We start from the raw sequence: 22,128 nt of genomic DNA, 5'->3' as shown, positions 1-22,128 counted from the left end.
AGATGATGGTAATACGATAATTTGGAATAATATGACCCCTCAGTCTCCTCGCTGGTGCAGGCCATTGCGTTTGCATTTTGCCAAGGAGACAGTGATATTTACTTTACAGGAGGTTGAGTTCGTTCGAAAGGAGATAGCGGCGCTAACTCCATTCATAGCCACGGTAGCAGGTGTCCGGATTAGGGTTGTGTATCAACTACATATGACTATGATAGATGGGAAGGTCCTGGCAACAGTCACAAAAACAAAGTCTATGCAACGCTGCTCCATCTGTGACGCGACTCCAACTCAATTCAATAACTTGGAAAATGTGGAAATACGCTTCAAACCAAAGAAAGAAGAATTCTTGGATTATGGACTTAGCGTTTTGCATTTATGGATTCGTTCTTTCGAGTGGCTTCTTCACCTGTCATATAGATATAAAATAAACAAGTGGCAGCTACGTGGAACGGCACTCAAGAACAAAGGCAAAAAACGTAAAGCATTGGTACAAAAAAGATTCACTGAAAAACTGGGTCTTAGGGTGGATTTTCCGTCGACAAGGGGAACTGGAAATTCAAACAACGGGAATGTCTGCCGGAAAGCTTTTTCAGATCCAAAATTACTTTCGAAAATTCTAAATGTGAATGAGAAATTAATAAGAAATATTAGAACAATTCTTATAGCTCTTTCCTGTCAGTTTCCGCTGAACGTAGAACGTTTCAACGAATTTTGCATGGAAACATCCCATCATTATGTGAAACATTACTACTGGTTCCCATTTCCCCAGTCCATCCATAAAGCTCTCATCCACTCGCGAGACATAATGCAAGCTAATGACCTTACAGTTGGAGCTCTAGCAGAGGACGCATCAGAATCATGTAATAAGCTTTACAGGCACAACCGTCTATTCCACGCAAGAAAAAATACCAGACAGAATAATCTTGAGGACGTTTTCAACCGTGCACTCGACTCATCCGATCCAGTCATAGCAAATTTTGGTTTACAGAAGAGGTTAAATTCTAGGCGCAGGAAGAGCCTACCAATTGAAGTTGTGGAACTACTGGAATTAACGAATGATTCAGACCTCACCGTCACCGAAGAGCAGGAGTTGGAGCAAACCAACGAAGAAGACATGGCATACACTAACGAGTATGGGCTACCTACAGAATTCGCTGACAATTTAGATGGGCTGGATTTAGACGAAGACCTCAGCTACGAGGAATACGACAATGAACAATGTGACGATGCTGAAGAATGTGACGACGAAGAATCTGACGACGAAGAATCTGACGATGAAAACTGTGACGATGAAGAATTTTAATTTTATTTCCTTTTTTCAGAAATTTTCATTTTTAATTTAAATTTTTTTATTTATCATTTTACCTCAGCTACGAGGAAAACGACGTTAAAGAATGTGACGACGAAGATTAGCACGATGAAGAATTCTAATTTTATTTCCACTTTTCAGAAATTTGTATTTTATTTTTCATTTCTATTCCAATTATCATAAATTTTTAATTTTCTTGTTTATTTTAAATTTGTAGATTTAATTTTGATATTGGTAGAGGTTAGTTTAGTTTGATTGATGCTGGTTGCAATTAGATTTTTTATTGTTTAAATTATAACTTGAATTCCAGGATTAAGGATTCGGCGTACGACAATTATGAAAAATTAGGAATTATTACATTTCTGTTTTATGTAGGAGCTGATATTTCTAGTCCCACACATACTGACGTCTGTTATATATTGAATAACATTTTTGAATTTTTTCCCAGTCGAAATTTTTGGCCAGTTTATTGGGATAAAAGCCAAAAAACCATTCAATATATTGAAGTTTTTAATTTTTTAATTTTAAAGAATTTTTTGAGTTGAATTTTTGTTCCTGACTACAATTTGTAAAACTGATATATTTGTTGCTGGTCAATACCAAATGATTAACAATATTATGATGGTAACGACCAATAACAAAACTCGATTTTTAGTTTAGTTAAGTTTAATTGATGTTGGTCTTAATTAGATTTTTTTATCGTTTGAATTATAACTTCATTTTCCAGGTTCAATGTACGACGGGTGTGAGTTATAGAAAGAAATTTTTTTGTTAAATAATTTTTTGAATTGAATTTTGGTTTTGTTTACAATTTCTGAAACTGATCTTTTTGTTGCTGGTCAATATCGAATGATTGTAAATACTGCGCAGTGAGAACTTCCAAAAAGAAGTTTAACTGTATTATGATGGTAACGACCAATAGCAAAACGATTGACTCATTTTTTGTAGTTTTGAGAAAGCTAACTGAAATTTTCAATTCAAAATTTCCTTAATAAGAAAATCTACTTTGAAACGCGATATACTATCGACTTTGTATTGGCCATATTTAATACATTTCTTTAAAACATTATGTCCCGCTTTCGTTATTTGTTCAATCAATTCAACTTACGATTAAAAGCGAATCCACAGACCAACGTTTTCATCAGTTAGGATATTTTGCGAAATACTGACCAACTTCCGGCTTAGTGGCGACCATTTTCAAAAATTTGCTCAATATATTCAGCTGACAATATGGCGCAACTCTCCAAAGCAAAATTTTCCTCTACTTAGCATAGTTTGCAAAATACTGGCCAACTTTCGGTTTAGTGTCGGCCACATTGAATTTTTTAATTACTCAATATGTTCAGCTAACAATAAAAAACAAATCCCTAGAACAAAGTTTTCCTCTAATTAGCGTATTTTGTAATATATTGACCAACTTCCGGTTTAGCGGCGGCCATTTTGAATTTTTTATTTGCTCAATATATTCAGCTAACAATAAAGAACAGATCACGAGAACAAAGTTTTCATCTAATTAGCGTATTTTGTAATATATTGACCAACTTCCGGTTTAGCGGCGGCCATTTTGAATTTTTTATTTGCTCAATATATTCAGCTAACAATAAAGAACAGATCACCAGAACAAAGTTTTCCTCTAATTAGCGTATTTTGTAATATATTGACCAACTTCCGGTTTAGCGGCGGCCATTTCGAATTTTTTATTTGCTCAATATATTCAGCTAACAATAAAGAACAGATCACTAGAACAAAGTTTTCATCTAATTAGCGTATTTTGTAATATATTGACCAACTTCCGGTTTAGCGGCGGCCATTTTGAATTTTTTATTTGCTCAATATATTCAGCTAACAATAAAGAACAGATCACCAGAACAAAGTTTTCCTCTAATTAGCATATTTGGTAATTTATTGACCAACTTCCGGTTTAGCGGCGGCCATTTTGACTTTCCAATTTGAGCAATATATTCTACTAACAATATGACACAACTCTCTAGAACAAAGTTTTTCTCTAAATGTCATATTTTGGGAGATATTCCTTTCGCCGATAAAAAAGATTTCTGTTACAATGTGCACAGTAACAAAAGATTAGAAACTGTTTAAAGTTCTGCAGGTTTTCAGTCTTAAACGTTGATCAATTGCAGAACTAAACCAATCCTCTTTTTCGAAAAAGCAAGGAAAAATAAACTGAGAAACGGATGATGTCTTAGATCGGGTATTAGATTGCGGTTAACGATCCTAAAAGATCGGAAATTATCAACACATGGAAATTCTCATTTGACGTTAGGGATTTCGTAATATCTACAATAACCATCAATTACCGTAAGCAGTGAACCAATTGATTATGGAACCGACTGTTTATCACCACCATTTGGCTGCTGATTTACGGATAGTTGCGAGTTGCGACCGTAATTGGCAATCAACTTCTGGATAAATAAAAGGAAATATGTTTGGCACAATTTTGTCAAGTTGTTCGCCCCTGGCAAAAAATTACCTTGATGTCAAGGATTTATGTAAATTTTCCTTGATATTTTTGTAGTTTTTAATAATAAAAAACAACTCTCAACACGTAATGGAAAAGATCCGGTATCTATGTACTTCCTGGCAATTTAATCTCCAGGCTGACACTGCTTTCATTTGTACACAATGCCTGAACTTGAATGTGTAACTAATTTATTGAAATCCATTAGACAAAAGTCTGTAATAATTGATCATTATAATCAACAACATTCAAGCCAATGGAAAAAAGACTATTTGCGTAACTAAGAACCTACGAGGAAACTCTTTTTAGCCCCGTACGAAGTACTGGGGGCTTATAAGATTAATATGCCGTTTGTAACACGTCGAATTGGAAGCAGACAGTAAGGGCAAAGCAGTTGGTTATGTTCATAGACTACGAATCCGCAATAAAAAAACCGTCCGTCCGTCCGTCCGTCTGTGACCCCTCTAGCTTGAGTAAATCACAACCTTTTTTCAAAATTCTTTTTTTCCCCGATTGGTATCGACAAAAGTAAGGTCAAGTTCGAAAATGGGCATGGTAGGGTCGGCCCTTCCAGAGCTAGGGCCCTATAGGTGTTTTTCAGTCTTTCGACGATATCTACCGAAATACGCACGCAATGGCTGCTTGTGATATATCAAATGAAAGGTATTGACGAGTAGAACAAAAATACTGAACATTGTTTTTGGGTAAGATACAACGTGGGCTTCTTGGGAGGGCTCAAAGGTCGGTACTCGGCCCTAAGTGTTTTTTGCACATAAATAGAGTAAATCTCATTCGATTTTGCTAGATTTAGTTTTTTATGGAAGGTAATCGAATACCGAAAAGAAAGTGTCGAAAAAAGTTTCAAATTTGAGCCCTTGGACTAAGGCCGGTACTCGGCCCTAAGTATTTTTTGCACATAAATCGAATAAATCTCATCCGATTTTGCTAGTTTTTGTTTCATTTGATAGATAATTGAATGCCGAATAGAATGATGGCGAAAAAAGTTTCAAATTTGGGCCCTTGGACTAAGGCCGCTACTCGGCCCTAAGTGTTTTTTGCACATAAATCGAGTAAATATCATCCGATTTTGCTAGTTTTTGTTTCGTTTGAGAGATAATTGAATACAGAAAAGAACGTGTCGAAAAAAGTTTCAAATTTGAGCCCTTGGACTAAGGTCGGTACTCGGCCCTAAGTATTTTTTGCACATAAATCGAATAAATCTCATCCGATTTTGCTAGTTTTTGTTTCATTTGATAGATAATTGAATGCCGAATAGAATGATGGCGAAAAAAGTTTCAAATTTGGGCCCTTGGACTAAGGCCGCTACTCGGCCCTAAGTGTTTTTTGCACATAAATCGAGTAAATATCATCCGATTTTGCTAGTTTTTGTTTCGTTTGAGAGATAATTGAATACAGAAAAGAACGTGGCGAAAAAAGTTTCAAATTTGGGCCCTTGTACTAAGGCCGCTACTCGGCTCTAAGTGTTTTTTGCACATAAATCGAGTAAATCTCATCCGATTTTGCTAGTTTTTGTTTCATTTGAGAGATAATTGAATGCCGAATAGAATGATGGCAAAAAAAGTTTTAAATTTGGGTCCTTGGACTAAGGCCGCTACTCGGCTCTAAGTGTTTTTTGCACATAAATCGAGTAAATCTCATCAGATTTTGCTAGTTTTTGTTTCGTTTGAGAGATAATTGAATACCGAAAAGAACGTGGCGAAAAAAGTTTCAAATTTGGGCCCTTGGACTAAGGCCGCTACTCGGCTCTAAGTGTTTTTTGCACATAAATCGAGTAAATCTCATCAGATTTTGCTAGTTTTTGTTTCGTTTGAGAGATAATTGAATACCGAAAAGAACGTGGCGAAAAAAGTTTCAAATTTGGGCCCTTGGACTAAGGCCGCTACTCGGCCCTAAGTGTTTTTTGCACATAAATCGAGTAAATATCATCCGATTTTGCTAGTTTTTGTTTCGTTTGAGAGATAATTGAATACAGAAAAGAACGTGGCGAAAAAAGTTTCAAATTTGGGCCCTTGTACTAAGGCCGCTACTCGGCTCTAAGTGTTTTTTGCACATAAATCGAGTAAATATCATCCGATTTTGCTAATTTTTGTTTTATTTGAGTGGTAATTGAATACCCAATGGAAAGTTGGCAAAAAATTTTGGGTTTCTAAAATAATGTCGTAAATTGTTGGTTTTATTTGAGAGGTACTTCGTACGGGCTTTCGTAATTGCGCTCTGCGCAATTTTAAAAATGAACACTTTCAGTAAATTTGACCATGCCCAACTTGACTTGCATTTTGGTAACAGACGCATTAGAGGGTTGTAGACGTATTAGGAATCCGGGCCTATTACGGCGAAATAGGATTACGGGTCGTACGGGGCTAAGTCGCAGCAAACGCTCCGACTGTTCTGATGCCTTGTTTTTGTGTGAGTGTTATGCAAGGCTTTAACAGGGGAGAAGAATGTAAGAGATAAAAATAATAAAAAAAAATGTACGAAAGCTAAAACAGCCATGAGAAACACACGAAATTCCCGTCGAATCTTGTTAGTGGAAAATATTTTCTCTTCGTAATTTGCTATTTTTGCGATGTGAGCTCTTCGTGCCCTCAAGGGAAAGAAAAACTTTTTACATTTATCTCTACTTATATGTTACATTTTTACAATATGCTTCTGTTTCCTACTTTTGATGAATAGATAAAAGGTGCAAAGGAAAATCTCGTTATATCAGCACGTAAGAGGGTATCGAAATATGTATAGACATGCGAAATGTTCGGAAAATGTATGTAAATTGGTACATACGGAATGCGAGTGAAACAATAATTTATAAGATATTTATACCAAGGGTGTTCAACAGATGTGGTTGTATTATGTGTTCTCAGATTTTTATATTAAAAAGACGAACAAAAAAAAAACTCACCTAAAAATGTCGAACAAATATACTCGGATATTTGATTTCCTGATTTGCTGGATTCACTAAAGTGTGACAATTCTTTATTCAGCATTCGTTTAAACTGTTGGCATAAATTAATGAAATTTTGAGTAAATAATTGATCGTTTAATGTGCATGCATGCCAGCTAAACAATTCTTACTTTCAACGAAGCCATGTCCGAAACACTACGATGTGTTTGAATTGTTTCCAATTGATCTAAGCACCATTCTAATTCTTCCATTGTATCGCCGGCCAATCGCAAATACGCCTCATCACCAGGTACAATTGGCTTTTGTAGAGGAGTAGCCGCAGCTCGTTTCGATCTGTTGAGGTGCCATTGAAATAAATTAACAAAATGTTAGAAAAATTTCGGGTCAAAGATTTGTTGGTTCAAATTTTTTTTTTTTTTTGTCAAACATACTTAACCGACGATACATTGGTGAGACTTAAAAAGTTGTTGCGCACTTGACGAAGACTTGCCAATATTTGGGCGAACGGTGTTACAATCAAATCTTCGCCACCATGACTGAAAATTATATTTGAAATTTTATTAATGAAATGGCTAAAACTTGTAGAAATGTTTCATTTAAACAGCGACATAAGATTATCGTAATGCTAAATTCACAATGAAAGCATATAACAGAGAAAAAAAGAAGATTTGTATAACGTTTCTGTTAGATGAACTTATGGGTGCATTTGAAATGCTTTCGGCGTAATACTTTGAAATTATGCAGGCAGTGCAGCAGTGAAACATTTCCATAAAGGAACGTGAGTCAACTTGTTAAGAGCTATAATCTTGCAAGCTTTTTGTTTCTGTTGAATTTCAATGGCATGAAGGGAATTCCATTCGATTCAAAAGAAGATCAAACTTCGAGAATAAAGCAATAAAAAAAATTACTTTTAGTGGTTTGGCCTGGCATAGTGATTGGAAGCTTAGGGAAATAGGTGAAATGTGTCACGTCCACACTATTTCTTTATTAGCAAATATGAACGTGTTTTCCAATGAAATCTCAGTGGTTGCGTTTGGTTGAATTCACCAATGAAATCTCAATTGTAAAGAACAATTCCACTCAACTAAGAGTCTTTCGATAAAATTATGATTTTTGTTCAATGAACAGTTCATTTATCCATATCGTGTTGTTCATAAGAACTGACTATGAAAAATGCACATAGTGAACTTTTTGGAAAAGTACTAAGCGGCTCCTGAGCGAAGTGAATTTTTCGTGCCAACGTAAGATCATCGGCCTGACTTATAATTGTAAATGGTCAAAATTAAAAAGAAAATAAATTCAACGCCCTTTTCTGTTAGAAACGGGTAGTCATCTGTTATGGACATCAATAACAAAAATAATCAATGAACTGTGGTTGGTCTCGTCTTATATACCAAATGTACGATTAAACAAATCAAGTAACAGATTTTACTATGCTGGTGCATGTAATAAGGCTATTACATGTATAGGCAATAACCTTTACATCACTCGCATAGTAAAACGTAATAAAGTGATATCTCGTATCACGATGAGTAAAAGTACCTCGGGCTGCCGCCCTCGGATACTTTTTCTCATCTGGATACGAGATATCACTTTACTTCCCTTGCATAGTAATGTACTATTGCAGCAAACACTAAGCAATACTTTAAACAATAGAAGTAGCAGATTTAATGATGACATTACGATATGTTTGTCGTTTATGAAAGATTGAAAATTGATTGTGTTGATTGGTATAAGTTAAGATGAATGGTCAGCATTTTTCGTGCATAGGAGATTTCGAAGGGGGAAAACAGCTAGACTTGGTATTTATTGTAAGGTGTCCGACTTCGGAGTAAATGAAAGGAATTCGAAATGTGTGGAAAACTATTTTGTCAGGTATAGTTTCCCTTTCTGGGAAAATCTTCTCATCAAATCTACTTTGTGTAACGAAACCGATGGGCGATAGAAGATGGATTCGGTTTCATTTATCCGGTTTCCATACGACTATGGAAATGGTAATGCTTAGTGTTACGGGATAACACGCAACGAATGCAATGAACAAAGTTTTCTGGAGCGAAACATCAACAAAATGTATATGTATAACCGAAGCAACGTGATATAAAGTATTAGTGCAAACTGTATATAATGTTCTGGAAAACCAACACATTGTTATGTCAATGAAACATATTGTTGGTAATTGAGGCTTTCGTTCATTAAGTTGCCAAAACCGAATCATGAGAATAGTTAGCAAACTTTTCAGCAATTTAAGCACAATTGACCGCAATAACAATAGCAATTCAAATGGTTGAAGCGTTTTTAATGGACAAAACAATGCTTAACAACTTAAGAGGATTCATCTTTCTACAAAGCAGCTTGAACGGCTCACCACATGTGCTGGGAAAAGAGGTCTACGAAAACAAAAAATTGGGCTCATCGTTTTTTGTGATGCTGTCGATAAATTCAATAATTTCGGAGTAATCTTTGATTATGCTGATTCCGACACAAAATCCAAATAAAATAAAAATAAAAATACTGTAAACCTAGAGCGATAACGGGTGAACGATGAATCCATTTTACTAATGCAGTGAAACCATTCCAATTCACACAACTAACTGACCTATCAAAAAAGAAAATCTTACGAGTGTCAAACGATAGGAAATCCGCGGCAACTGTGACCATTTTGACTTGTTTTATTGTCAAGAGAAGAAACTATAAAATTTAAAAGTTTAGAACGAAGAAACGTTTTCGGATACAACACTTTATCAGCAGGTATGCTGTCGTAACGTCATTACTTATTCTCTTTAATATTGGTATTACCACTCTGAACTTCAGAGACAAATTTTATTTTTCTTGCGTCTGCTTTATACGATTTCTTTTTCCAATATAAAATGGATACAAAGTTTCTTTCTTTGGTGATTAAATAAATGTAATGAAACCATATAAGCAAAAGTTGACTATCACACGCTATTCATATTATGGAGTACATTACACATCCGAAATGGAACGTCTGGTGTTGATTGTTGAAATTGAATTTAGCTTCTGGATTATTTTATACTTTTTCGTGCCCTTTATTTAACATAATAAATAATTATTTTGTCGATGTTCGGAATCTATTTGAATAAATTATTCCTAATCAATTGATTAAATCATTTTTCCCGTATAATTTATAGTAATCGAATGAGGATACAGCACCATGTAAAACGTATATTGATTTGGTTTGAACATATACCCGCCTCGTGGGAACACTAATCAACAATATTTATAAATTGTGAAAATGGTTTTATATGATCAAACACGTGTCGTCGTTCACGTTCCAGATGTGTGTATACTATATGCGGTGAAAGGTGATCGCCATGCGTGAATAATCACTGTTGTTACGAGAGAAACAAATCCAAACTATTCTGCAGTGCCGACGAACCATGCTACCATTAGGTGAAAACCTGACAGAACAAACTCTATAGACGAGCACAATAAATAAAATTGAAGACTAGAGTCTTTGAATAGCAAACGAGTATTTTAACAAACTAGCATGGCGTAAATTTGTTCCGGCCCCAGCATGCGATACTTTCTCAGAACATCTCGTGATGGTAATAAATATTGTTTTGGATGTCTGTCTAATGTATACTGTTTGCAGAACATGGCTGGTTAAGCATCTCTTTAAATAATATATGAATGCAATATGCTTGAGTTTAACATCGCAAATTTCTCTAAAGGAACAAAGTATTTGGATGCAGGAATCTTCAACACAAGCAAGTGCCAACGGCTTTATGCATTATATTGGGAGCGTGTGCACCTCATGAACATTTGTTCAACGACTCTTATTTTTGAGCGTTTAGTGGGGCCTAACGTTGGTAGAGTTGTATATCTCCGCCATCATATTCAGTAGAAAATCCAAGTTGGTGTTGAAATGCCAAATGATAAATTTAATTTTCAAATTATCGACTCTGTGTATGGCATGACAGGCCTTTCAATAAATACAGGTTTTTCCGATTGGATTCTTCATTTGGAATCAATACTTTCATTTCCACACGGAAAATCCCAATATACGTGTGAGATCTATAGCACCCCTATTTTTTGTCATATAGCTGTGATATGTATATTGCGAAAACTGTAGTTAAAATAGCTGAGTAACTTATATTATAGCTGTGAGCCGCATTTCAAATCTATCACGATAAATAAAAAAAAAATCCTAAACTTTCATGAATTTTGCGGTCACCCCATCCCAGTACTAACCGCGCCGATTGATACTTAACCCGAGAAACCGACCGTCACCTATGTTGCTGTTGTGCTAACTTTTCTTGTGCTTTAACACGTTCTTATTTCGAAGCGTTGCTAACACAATATAAATTCTGCAGCTTTATTATGCGGCACACATCCTAATTCAAGTTTACAGTTTTCATATTAAGCATTTTTACTTTGGTGAGTACTTGGAGCATTGTTTTAGGTTCCGAAAGAAAGTGAATTGAAACAGCGTGAAGAATCGCCAATTCAATTATTTTCTGTGAAATGACGATTTTGATTTTTAGGAGCAATACTTGGCTAATTACTTAATTCGTTTCTAATGTAGTGAAATTTCTGATATTTTCATTCGTCTGTGTTTCTACGGATTCTGACTATTGAAAAGGTGTTACCATAAACCTGATGATGAAGCCTCATTAGAATAAGCCACGCTATTTTAGAACAGATTTTTCTTTATCCATTAACATAAATATCAATTGAGCATCAGCACGGATGACTTGAATGCATGGTCCCATACATTTTTTGATATGCAGCCCATACGTCAAATATGCGTTACACAGCTATACTATAGAGTACACAGCCACAATATGCAAATGCTAGCTATAACATGTGTTGTCGGTGCGTAATGTAGCTGTGTAATCCATAATATAGTAGCGTAACTCATATTGCACGTAAATAACCAATGTTAATAGAATATGCGTTCAGTAGCTATATTTTTATAAGTCTTGCAGCTACAGCCAAGGACAGTCAAAGAAGTGTATTTTTATGATTTTCGTGTTTATCGATTTCAGCTGTTTTAACAATACAAATTACAATGGCAAAACAGCTGAAATCGATGAAACACGTATAGGAAAGAAATGCACTTTTTTGACTGTCCCAGGCTGTATATTATGAAAATGGCACATTATAAGTTACCCAGCTTTTATCGAAATCCACTAATTTTCCGTGCACATCAACTTCCACACGTACTGTGTGACGGCAGACGAAAACACTGGACCTACTCTCTCGTTAATGCATATACCAACTATTTTTCACATCGGGTAGTGGAACAATACCAGGGCAAGGGCTTATTATTGGGAATTGTAATTCTGAAAGTTCTGACAGAATCCGAAATTCTGAAAAAAAAAATCAAAATTTTTTAAAAACACTTTCAGAACTATTCTGAATTTTTCCGAATTTTCAGAATTTCAATTTCTAATAATAAGCTCTGAATAATTATGGCATTGCTTTCCGACTGATATACAAAATCGAACAAATTTACGCCACGACGAAGAGTCTAAACAATTTTTTTTTTGGTAGAGTTGATATTGGAAAAATAATAGAAATAACAAGTGAGGTTGCCGGGAATACAAATAAATGTTTCTGTGTGCACGTAACGGTCAAAACTATTTCTACCAAAGCAATGCCAACAATAATTGTGTCTCTGAAACAAATTTTACACATAATGGCCAAACGGTGATATTTTTACAAATTCAATAGATCTACACAACGAAATCAATAAAAGCTTTTTTTTGTACAAATTTAGAAAAAATAATGGCAATTTCACACAAAACGCACCATATCGAATGACAAAGTAAATGCAACCATAAATCTACGTATATAAATGGAATGAATTCGAAATACAAAAACAGAAAATGAAAATATAAAAAAAACAATCAAAGCTACAACTTATAGATGATGGAATAATATGAAATCAATTATTTGCCTACACAAAATAAAATTCAAAACAAAATGAACAAAAAAACGATGTCGATGGTATTTCTAGAGGAAAACACTAAAATACATACGATCGATCCACCAGGACTTGTTGCTCTGGCTCTTTGAACCTGAAATAACAGGTAAATTTAGAAAGAATTTAACGAGTTAAATTGTGAAAAACTACAGTTTTGTTTTTGATGAAATAATTTTTTTTTGGTTGAGAATATTTTGATGCAAATATTTCGTTTTTTTTTGTAGCAAATGATTTTCTATTTAAATTCATACTTTTAAGGAAGTGACTTTAAATTCACATGAGACCAGTCGTCATGACAATTTTTTCATTTTATTTTTCGATACTTTGTATAGCTGAGACGAGCGATCTCTTGTTCGCTATATTGTTTGATTTTATTTGTCGCAAAAGTCACATTTATTCAAATATATCGCTCCATCAAGCTAAACCTTTTACCCTTATAAGCAGACAGAATAAGCAAGAAACGAACTCCCATTTTACGTGAAAAAAAATTTCGAAGTCAACTCGACACCATCAATTTCTGAGTAATCTTTTAGCATGTAATCATCGAGACCGTGAAAGTTATTGAAATGGTAAACACTTGATGAGTATTACATTTGAATTCCCTGTAATTGATCAGGTAAATAAAACAATTGACGTGCGTCACTTCCAGCACTGCCTAACCAATAAAATTATGACTAAGTCATGGACGATACATTATTGATGGACATACTTCAGGAGTGCATGCGTTATGAATGCTGATGACGTTAATTTTTCAAACTAAATAAACAGAAGAAATTATATCCCCGCGACCAAGTCTTATTCGACTTCAGATAATTTGTACATAAAGTTGTGGTAAGTGACGACGACATTCGGAGCAATTGAAAAGATTATTATTTTAATGTTGACCGAGACGTTGACGCAAATATTTGTTTACGAGATTATTACCTTGAAACCAACACCTTTACACCACAATAATTACTACGTTAGAGAAACCAACAAATTTGTTTTTTCTCTATTCACTACAATTCGACTGATAGGTTTGTTAATGATGACAAACCTATCAGTCGAATTGATTATCGTACTGATCGTAATATACAACATATGAATCATACGGAAATAATTTCATAACTCTGTCGTCAAATGACTTTTTCCCCCGAGATGTAAATGCGAACTACTGCTGGTATCACTGTACCGATTGACGTATTCCCTTGGCGCAAAATATTTATGTTTGTTGCAATGAGCCTGGTTTTTTTATATATACAAAATAAATTAACGTTCTATAGCTGATTAAATATATCAACTGGCTACGATTTATTATACAGTGATCTAGAACAGAACCCTTTTATCTGCAATCCATTAATAACAACTTTTCAATTACTGTTGATGACATAGACCGCTGCAGATAAAATTTAATTAAAATTACAAATTCAATAAAAAAATATCATCAACTTAAAGCTGACACTGCGCTTCCATTTGTTCGTCTATCATTTTTGTAATGTTTTCAGTTGATTTTTTTTTTTCTTTTTTGCTTACTTTGATTGGACATTCCTCCCGCAAATGAATTTTTCTCGTTTATTCACATTTAAGAAAGGTAATTACATTCTTCTATTTCGACAAAAAGAGAAAAGAAAATTTTAAAATGAGAAATGTAAGATAAATGTTCCTCGAAGCATTGAAACGAAAATTAATTTCGAAACGTTCGTCAATCGTCAAGCGAATGTCTCATTACCTACATATAAGCGCCAGGGGAAGACAATTTTTGTTCGACAGAATCAGATAATTAAAGCATCGTATACAAACGAAAGTTGACAAAATTCTTTTATATCACGTATACCAACCAATGATAAAATGCACACACACCCTAGTGAAAATAGAGTCGGAATTTATTCGAAGCAATTTTCCCTTTTTTTAATATAAAGTTTTGAATTGCTAATAAATTACACTAATGTTACGTTGATTGAAAACTTGGAAAGTGTAAAATGGCCGAGCTGTTTATTTATAAATAAATAAAAGATGAACAGCAGCACAGTCGTTGAATGTAGCATAAAGACTACGTTTCTTAATAGAAAGTTATTCCTTAGCTTATATAATGGAAATGTAATATTATGGTAATGAAGATGTTATGCCGAGAAGGAAGCTGCAGTAATAAAATTATCGTTGGCTGAAAAACATATTTGCCCGAAAAACAGATTTAATGGATTTTTTCCCATCGAAACGAAAATCCTAATTATTTTTTAAAGGAATATGCAAATTGAAAGATTTTTCTTTTTGATTTCATCTATTTATATTCGCAAGAAATAAACACAACATCCGTGGTCGTTTTTTGTAATCGTATTTATCTATAGATTTACTAATCTAACCCTAAGATGCGGGTGCAGTAATCTTCAGTTCTTGAGATTAAACTCTCACTCAAGTGTAGCTGAACTAAAGAAATCATTTGTTCTGAACTTCATCTCGACTAAAACATTCATTTTATCGAACATTAAAATCTTGAAATCAGGATGAAATACAGATTCGACATGCTTGACGACGAAGTATAGGCTTCAATTTTGGAATTTTGATTTCCAAAGGAAGAAATTCTGAGCTTACTACTAACAGCGTAGTTTGAGGTATTTTAAGTTAAGATGTTCTAACTACGGCCCTGGACATTTTGGAACAAGGAAAATATTTTTTATTTGAAATAGAAAAAGTTTAACTTCAAACTAAGTAGTAAAACCTCAACACAGACGAAACCACAAGTCCACGATATGACAAATGGACGAGTTTACAACAATTTTTCTATCGTGCGGTGGGTTTTTCGAATTCAACCACATAACGAATTATACAAACAAATTTTGGAGATTAGTTGTACAATTATTTAAAGCAAAAGTTTATGGGAAAAGTTTCAGAATTTTCCATTCAAAAGTTAATGCTCTTAAATTTAAGCAAAGAAGAAGAAGATTTTCAAAAAAGAAAATATTTCCATGCTTCGCACAACACAGTCACTGACTCATCAATTTACGTTACGTTTTTGAATGGAGAGAACAATTACAAAATTCTGATTACCGTTTCTTATCTTTTGGGGATTGAGTTGTAGCGTTACAATATATGTAGTTCAATGATTCACGTGAAGTGTTTGAGTGTTCAATTGAACCTGTAAATATTTGCCAAACAAATATCCACAAGTTTCCGAGTGATAAATTTTGTTATTTTCAAGAAAATATTTTTATTTTCAGCCATATACGATTCCTTTCCATTCCAATTTTGAGGTTGTTCATCTTCTGGATTTCAATCCATTTATTTTTAAATCTTTTTGACACTCTACATGGAATTTATAAGACATTTATCAAACAAAAGATTTTATTTAAAAACAGAGCTTGATCAATTGGGGTTAGTAATTGTATTACCCATAAAGAGATAACAATGTTTCCAAACAGAAATGCCAATAAACTTTTATTCCATATGAAAAATGTTACATTAAATTCGATTGGTAGATTCCCTAGCACAAAAAAAAACAATTTTTTTGGCTACCAATTCTGAATTTAAGAGATATGCACTGTCATGCAGTAACTAATTTCAAGGGTATTTGCTGAGCTATATTTTCTTTTATATACAGCACAGCTGAAATGGTCTCAATAACAAGAACCATTTCTGGCTACAGTCGAAAAAAAAAGATGAATTTTAGAATCGGTTCAGGTGGTTTCTCTAAAACTAAAATGTCTGAAAACCTGGAAACTGGTGAAGTGTGAAGGGTGTAGTCCTGTTTATTCAGGTAATCATTTATTCGTGATTTTATTATCACAGAACTAGCCGGTGTCGTATGGATCTGCTAATCCTAAAAATTAGTTTCGTTACTTAATACAACCTCCTGGAGAGAAGCTGTACCACATGAGGAAAATGAACGCGTGAGAAAAATTTGGCATACATCTTAGAACGCGACACCGATCCGTTAAATAAATTCCAGAGTTTCAATGTAATCAAATTCTCTTCAGCTGATCTTGTACCGTTATATGTTTCAGTGTATATTTTCTAATACGTCGTTCGACATGTAGGCACGGCTAGTCATCTGCTATCGACGACGAGGATAAAAAGAATCGATGAACTCTGGATAGTGTCGCTTTATAATAGCAACATTTATGCTAAATAAAAATGAAGTAAAAGATTTTGCAATTAGCAGATGTATTATATATACATCATAACGTTACTGCCTGTGAAAGAACGATATGAGAATGCTTTTTGTATTGACTCAACTTTGTCAGTATTTAAAGATTAGATTTTAACTTCCCAGTCACTTTGGATTTTTTTCCATTTAAAATCCAATCAGGATTTTTTCAGATGCTATGAGCACACCTTTTTCGCCATAAAATTTAAAATTTCCCACTCAATTATGGTTTTTTTGCGCCTTTGTATCTAAGTTCGATAATCTGAGGGTATGTATGTTGGCCATTGCTAATTACTTGATAAAAAATAGATGATTCTAATGACATGTTATTCCACGTATTTGTATGTAGTATAACATTGATGCTTTTGATAAATATTTTTACTCGATAACGAAGTGGGCATATTTTATGTGTGTGCTGCCGCGGTAAAATTTGTCTATATATTATGAACATGATTTGAAAAAATTTCTTGTTTGTTATTTTCCTTCTCCAAACATTAAACTGGAAATATTGATTGTAAATATTTCTCGTATACAGTTATGGTATACGCAAAGTTGTTTTTCATTTCGGTAGTATAATAAGACAAAACTGAAATCAAGAAAGGGTTGGTGATGATGCTAATATGGTGCAGGAAAACAGTGTGTTTTAGGGATACACAGTATAAAAATAATGCAGTAAAATAAAAAAATTTGTTAAATAATTACTTGTGCTAAGGTAAGACATTGATAATGTTAGCATGGTATACAAAAGAGTAATGAGAAAATTTATAATATTAAGGTTCTTGCATTCAATTCTTTATTCAGTGTTGCATTAACATTGAAATATAGAAGTCTACAAGTATAGTGAGTATAATATAGAATTTGTCAGATCAATATTTAATAAAATACAACAACAGTATATGTACACACTGTTCGTTATACAAAACTAATGTTATGTACATCGTATACATATATAATATAATAAGTGATTGAGCATACTATAACGTATAAATAGGGTAAATAACCATGTAGCTTAAAAAAATTCTTTCTTTTAAAAGAAAAGAAAAATTATTTCAAATTACAAAATCAAAGACAAAATGATGTTGACATCTAACGTATAACGTGAGTAATGGAAACAAAAATATATTTTTTTAAAGAAATTTTTTTACAGTTGAACATACCTCTCGCTGGCAATGCTTGAATTTCGCGACATTGATTTTGGTGACATTTCGAAATCCGAATCGGATCGGTATAAGAATGATTCTCTACGTTGTGGAAGATTTTGTAAAACAAGTCCGGCACTTGGAGATCCACCCTCCAGGGGTGATCGAGCGCCTTGTCCATTTTCAACATCAAAACTGCGAATGAAAGAGATGAAAAGTTGTTAGTAAAAAAGTGTAATGCTGGTTAATTTTCAAAAAAATATAGGGAATTGCTTAATTGATTAGTTGTCTTGTATATGTTATTGGAAGCGGTATTCAAAGCCATTGAAATAGTAGTAATTTTCAATGACATTTTCGGTTGACATTTTTAGTACTAATTTGGAAAGTTAATTGTTTTTCGATTAAAACTAAAGTTAAAAAAAAAGATTAAGAGCAATCGATGGTACGTTATAATGATAGCCCACAGTTGTGCATATTTTTTGTATTTCCTTTTTCAACTACCTATATAAAATTGCAATCCCGGCCAAACATGTGTCAGCAACAAATATAGAATTGTCTGTGATAATTTGACCAGTTTTGAAAAAAAAGTGAACAGATTGAGCAAATTTCGGGAAAGTGTTCACTTCTCTCAACACTGGTCGAACCATCCCAAACGCAAAACTATTTTCGTCATATGTTGAAGGAAATTTTGCGGAAAGGATGTCAGAATGGCGAACAACAACCGGAGTCGATGTTGAAAACACATCACTTGCAAATCCACATAACACACTAGTTAGGAACAAAATCTTATGTGCGTCAGTGGGATGTTCATTTTTGCAAACGTCACATTTTAGCACTAGTGCGTTTATATATGCGAAAATCACTTTGATCACATTGCAGTAAATAAATTTTATTATTTTATTCAAAGCTAACACAATTGTGGTCAGGACTACGTTTTTTTTATAAAAACTGAGTGTCACCAAAAATACAAAACAAAAAGGCCATAACCTCAGCGTACCATCCAGATTGTCATTAATCGAAAACCTGTATATAATAATTTACCGATCCATTACAAGGTTTTTTTTTAATTTAAAAACCAATGCACAAAAAACCCAAATCCATTTTATTTTTATATAATTTTCATCGACATTTTTAATCCAATTATGTAGCTAAATTTAAAATATTTCTCCATAAAACATTCTTTCACATAAATCATACACAATAACTGCATTATCGAGTACATATTGCTGCCGCACATTCGAAGTATAAAAAAATATAACACAACGGTCGTTCCTCAATTCCACTTAAAATCTCCACTGAGAGTGTAATACAAGAAGCTTGAGTCAATAAAAAAAAATTTACTGTAAATATTTACAAGAATCTAAACGTTTGTTATGATTTGCTATGGATATATTAAAATAACAATCGCTTAACATGGTAATTTTGGGTTATTTATGGCGGGTATGAGAAGTTTTTTTTAATGTTTTTTTTTTTATTTTAATTTTTTATTTAACATTTCGATCTTTTTTCATTTCTTTTGGCAATTACAAATTGATGAAATAAGTTGGTCTCATGATGCGAACCTTATTTTTACTATTTTTATTTTATATTTGTTGAAAGAAGTGGATCGATACATTCAGCATTTGCGTTCAATTTGTGAGCATAACAGTAATCTGATGTCTTTCCCGAGGGGCGGATAATCGTTAGAAATCCTTCGTCACCCGAAAATATCAAACAAAATCCTTCGTGGATACCGTCATAGAATTAGTGCTTCCAACAATTTCAATCTATTTCATCATATTCGAATACATAATGTATTACACATGTGACGTCCTTTTGCCATACATATGTAATCGTAGTATTTATGGGTGAAATGATTAGCATAAGTTGGATTGACATCCTCAGTGAAACTTTCTGAAAATATTCGAACGATTTTCTCTTTAATCACTCGAAGTGACTCTGATTCCGCCCCTCGGTCAGTTTTACAAAGAAGACAAATAATTCCTCTGTGTTAATATGGTTACGAATAATAAAAAAAATCGAGGAATAATTGTCGTCATTCTTCGCTTTCAATTAATTCATTCAGCAGGATTCACTTGTCGCAAAATCTATGACAATAATTTGAACAGACTCATCAACGCGTCATAAAATTTCTAGTGGATCTTAATGTGTACACTAAATAATTCATTGAATCCGGAATGTCAATTTATTATTCAGTGTTTACCATTTTCAAGTTAGCTGCTAGAGCAATTAAGCAAAACATTTTCCATAAGTTTCTAGCGACAAAATGAATAATAATACAAGAAAATGGAAAATCTCTTTCCGTCTTTCGAAAAAAGCATGTTATTATAAAGAAGTTCTTCGATTCGCGACGTGACAATTAAAGCTCCAATAATAATTTATTCACACAACAGTTTTATTCACGAAGCAGGAAGTAATTATTGAAAATGTTTCATTTAATGAAAAAAAAAAACTTTTGTCACATTTTGTGTCTCCTCATTGCTGTGTCATTGCTTTATATTGGCAGCTTTTCCTTGGCTGGTATAAACTCTGTTATGAAATTATCATTTTGTATGTGACAAAATACATTTTTAATTTTTTTTTTTTCAAATACCAGACTGATATTATGTTGTACTTTAGTTATATCTCGTTATTTATTTAAATATGACACATTATTGGAAAACAATATAAAAAAATAATTATTTTTTTCGTCTTATTTAATTATGAATAAAGAAGTAAAGACAAAAAAAAAGTTCGTCGCTGTGTGAATATATAATTATGTTGGCTGGATATCCATCCATACCATTATATACTCAAAAATTTGAATATTATACCGACACAATTTCACCAATTTTTTCCTCAGAAATGCTAACATTTTTTCAATTAAAATTGCTAATTAATTGCACAAACATTAAAATTTATAAAACTTTTAATTTATATCTAATCTAACGACGACCACATCATTTGTTATTTATACATCCATCAACGCGTTGATGTTACTAAAAATAATTTTTTTCGTTTTCTTGATTACTTATATCTGTTCCATTTCGTATGTGTATCTAAATAAAAGTCGTCTATGGTTAGTATATTATATCGCTGGAAAAGGTGACTTCCTATATCACATTTTTGTGTCTAACTATATTTTATATTCACATTTTAATCAGAGGTGTTCGTTTTTTTTAACTTTCAAACTGGCTACAAATATTTGTGGTATATTTTTACTAGACTTACTAAAATGAACATTGGACGATACGTAATAGTATTAATTTAATCATGAATATTGTTGTTTTTGTTTTATCAAAGATAAAAAAGTTGTAAAACAATCCATTCAAATGTGGCTTTAAATTTGGTTGTGTGAGTTAACTCAGTTCTTCATAGTGCACACAATTCGATTAGGTCAAAATCAGTTCAGAGACTGATCTACACCACCAATAATCAGTACATATTCAACAGTTTCTATTGTATTGTTCCAAAATACCCAGGCCCAAACTGGCAACGGTGGGCTTTTACATGAACATTTCAATTTTTTGATCCTTTCACAATTTTCTGAATGCATCGCCCGGTGGGCTTTTCGGAAGTCGGTACTGATAAGAAATTCTGAATCTTGAGGTGGTTCATTGAGTACAATAACTGTAGTGATTTCTTATATATTAAAAATAGTTTTGTACCAACATGAATTTACACAGAATTTTCAACATTTCAGCGGTTGTGAACATCAAATTAATAAATCGGTGGGTTTAAGATAATGTTTGCGGTCAGTTTAAGAAATTGCATGGCACGAAACAGTCGAAAAAAAAAACTAGTTTGGAAACATTTAACGCAGATTCGTTTTTATGTTTCTGGAACCCACAAACATTATTCACATAAAATGAATTTGTGCCAAAGTAATAGATTTAGTCAATACCGTGTACAATGAGCGCGCCTTATTTGTAAATACCAAATCAAGTACTTGAACGTTTAAGAAACACAAGTAATTATGAGTTGAATTGTGGTGGAATTTGAAGTGTTTTGAACGTTGTTTCTCCTGGCGTTGATTCTCTTAAATATGTCATGGCTCTAGCGGCTCTACGTTCATGATGTCTAAAACGCCCTAGTATGTCGCTAGGTCCCATTAATTCCACAACACTTAGCTAACTAGCCCTACGGAGTCACACTACGCAATGCAATGTAAAACTCAATCTGTTTGTGGGTTTTATATAAAACTCAAAATTTTATGGACGACCATAACTTTTGGT

The 22,128-nt window shown here is 33.3% G+C and overlaps 1 protein-coding gene and 1 long non-coding RNA gene across 13 annotated transcripts in view; one reads left to right on the top strand and one right to left on the bottom strand.

Moving 5' to 3' along the window:
• Positions 1–22,128, bottom strand: part of LOC119067177 (cAMP-specific 3',5'-cyclic phosphodiesterase) — a 224,503-nt gene that overhangs the window by 15,684 nt on the left and 186,691 nt on the right. For 7 of the 12 annotated variants that reach the window (XM_037169997.1, XM_037169998.1, XM_037170000.1 and 4 more), the window contains 5 exons: positions 17,933–18,109; positions 12,711–12,749; positions 7,137–7,241; positions 6,876–7,038; positions 6,703–6,796 (listed from right to left, as the gene is read on the bottom strand). In XM_037169997.1, the coding sequence (XP_037025892.1) occupies positions 6,703–6,796; positions 6,876–7,038; positions 7,137–7,241; positions 12,711–12,749; positions 17,933–18,109 (578 nt within the window). The remainder of the gene's footprint in view (positions 1–6,702; positions 6,797–6,875; positions 7,039–7,136; positions 7,242–12,710; positions 12,750–17,932; positions 18,110–22,128) is intronic. The other 5 variants (XM_037169992.1, XM_037169995.1, XM_037169996.1 and 2 more) reach the window with 1 other exon arrangement.
• LOC119067181 lies at positions 17,630–18,308 on the top strand. Its single transcript, XR_005085884.1, has 2 exons — positions 17,630–17,873; positions 17,923–18,308. It is a non-coding gene; the product is annotated as an uncharacterized LOC119067181 (long non-coding RNA).

Source organism: Bradysia coprophila, assembly GCF_014529535.1.
Source record: "Bradysia coprophila strain Holo2 chromosome X unlocalized genomic scaffold, BU_Bcop_v1 contig_12, whole genome shotgun sequence".
Lineage (NCBI taxonomy): Eukaryota > Metazoa > Arthropoda > Insecta > Diptera > Sciaridae > Bradysia > Bradysia coprophila.
This window is presented reverse-complemented; position numbering and strand designations above follow the sequence as displayed.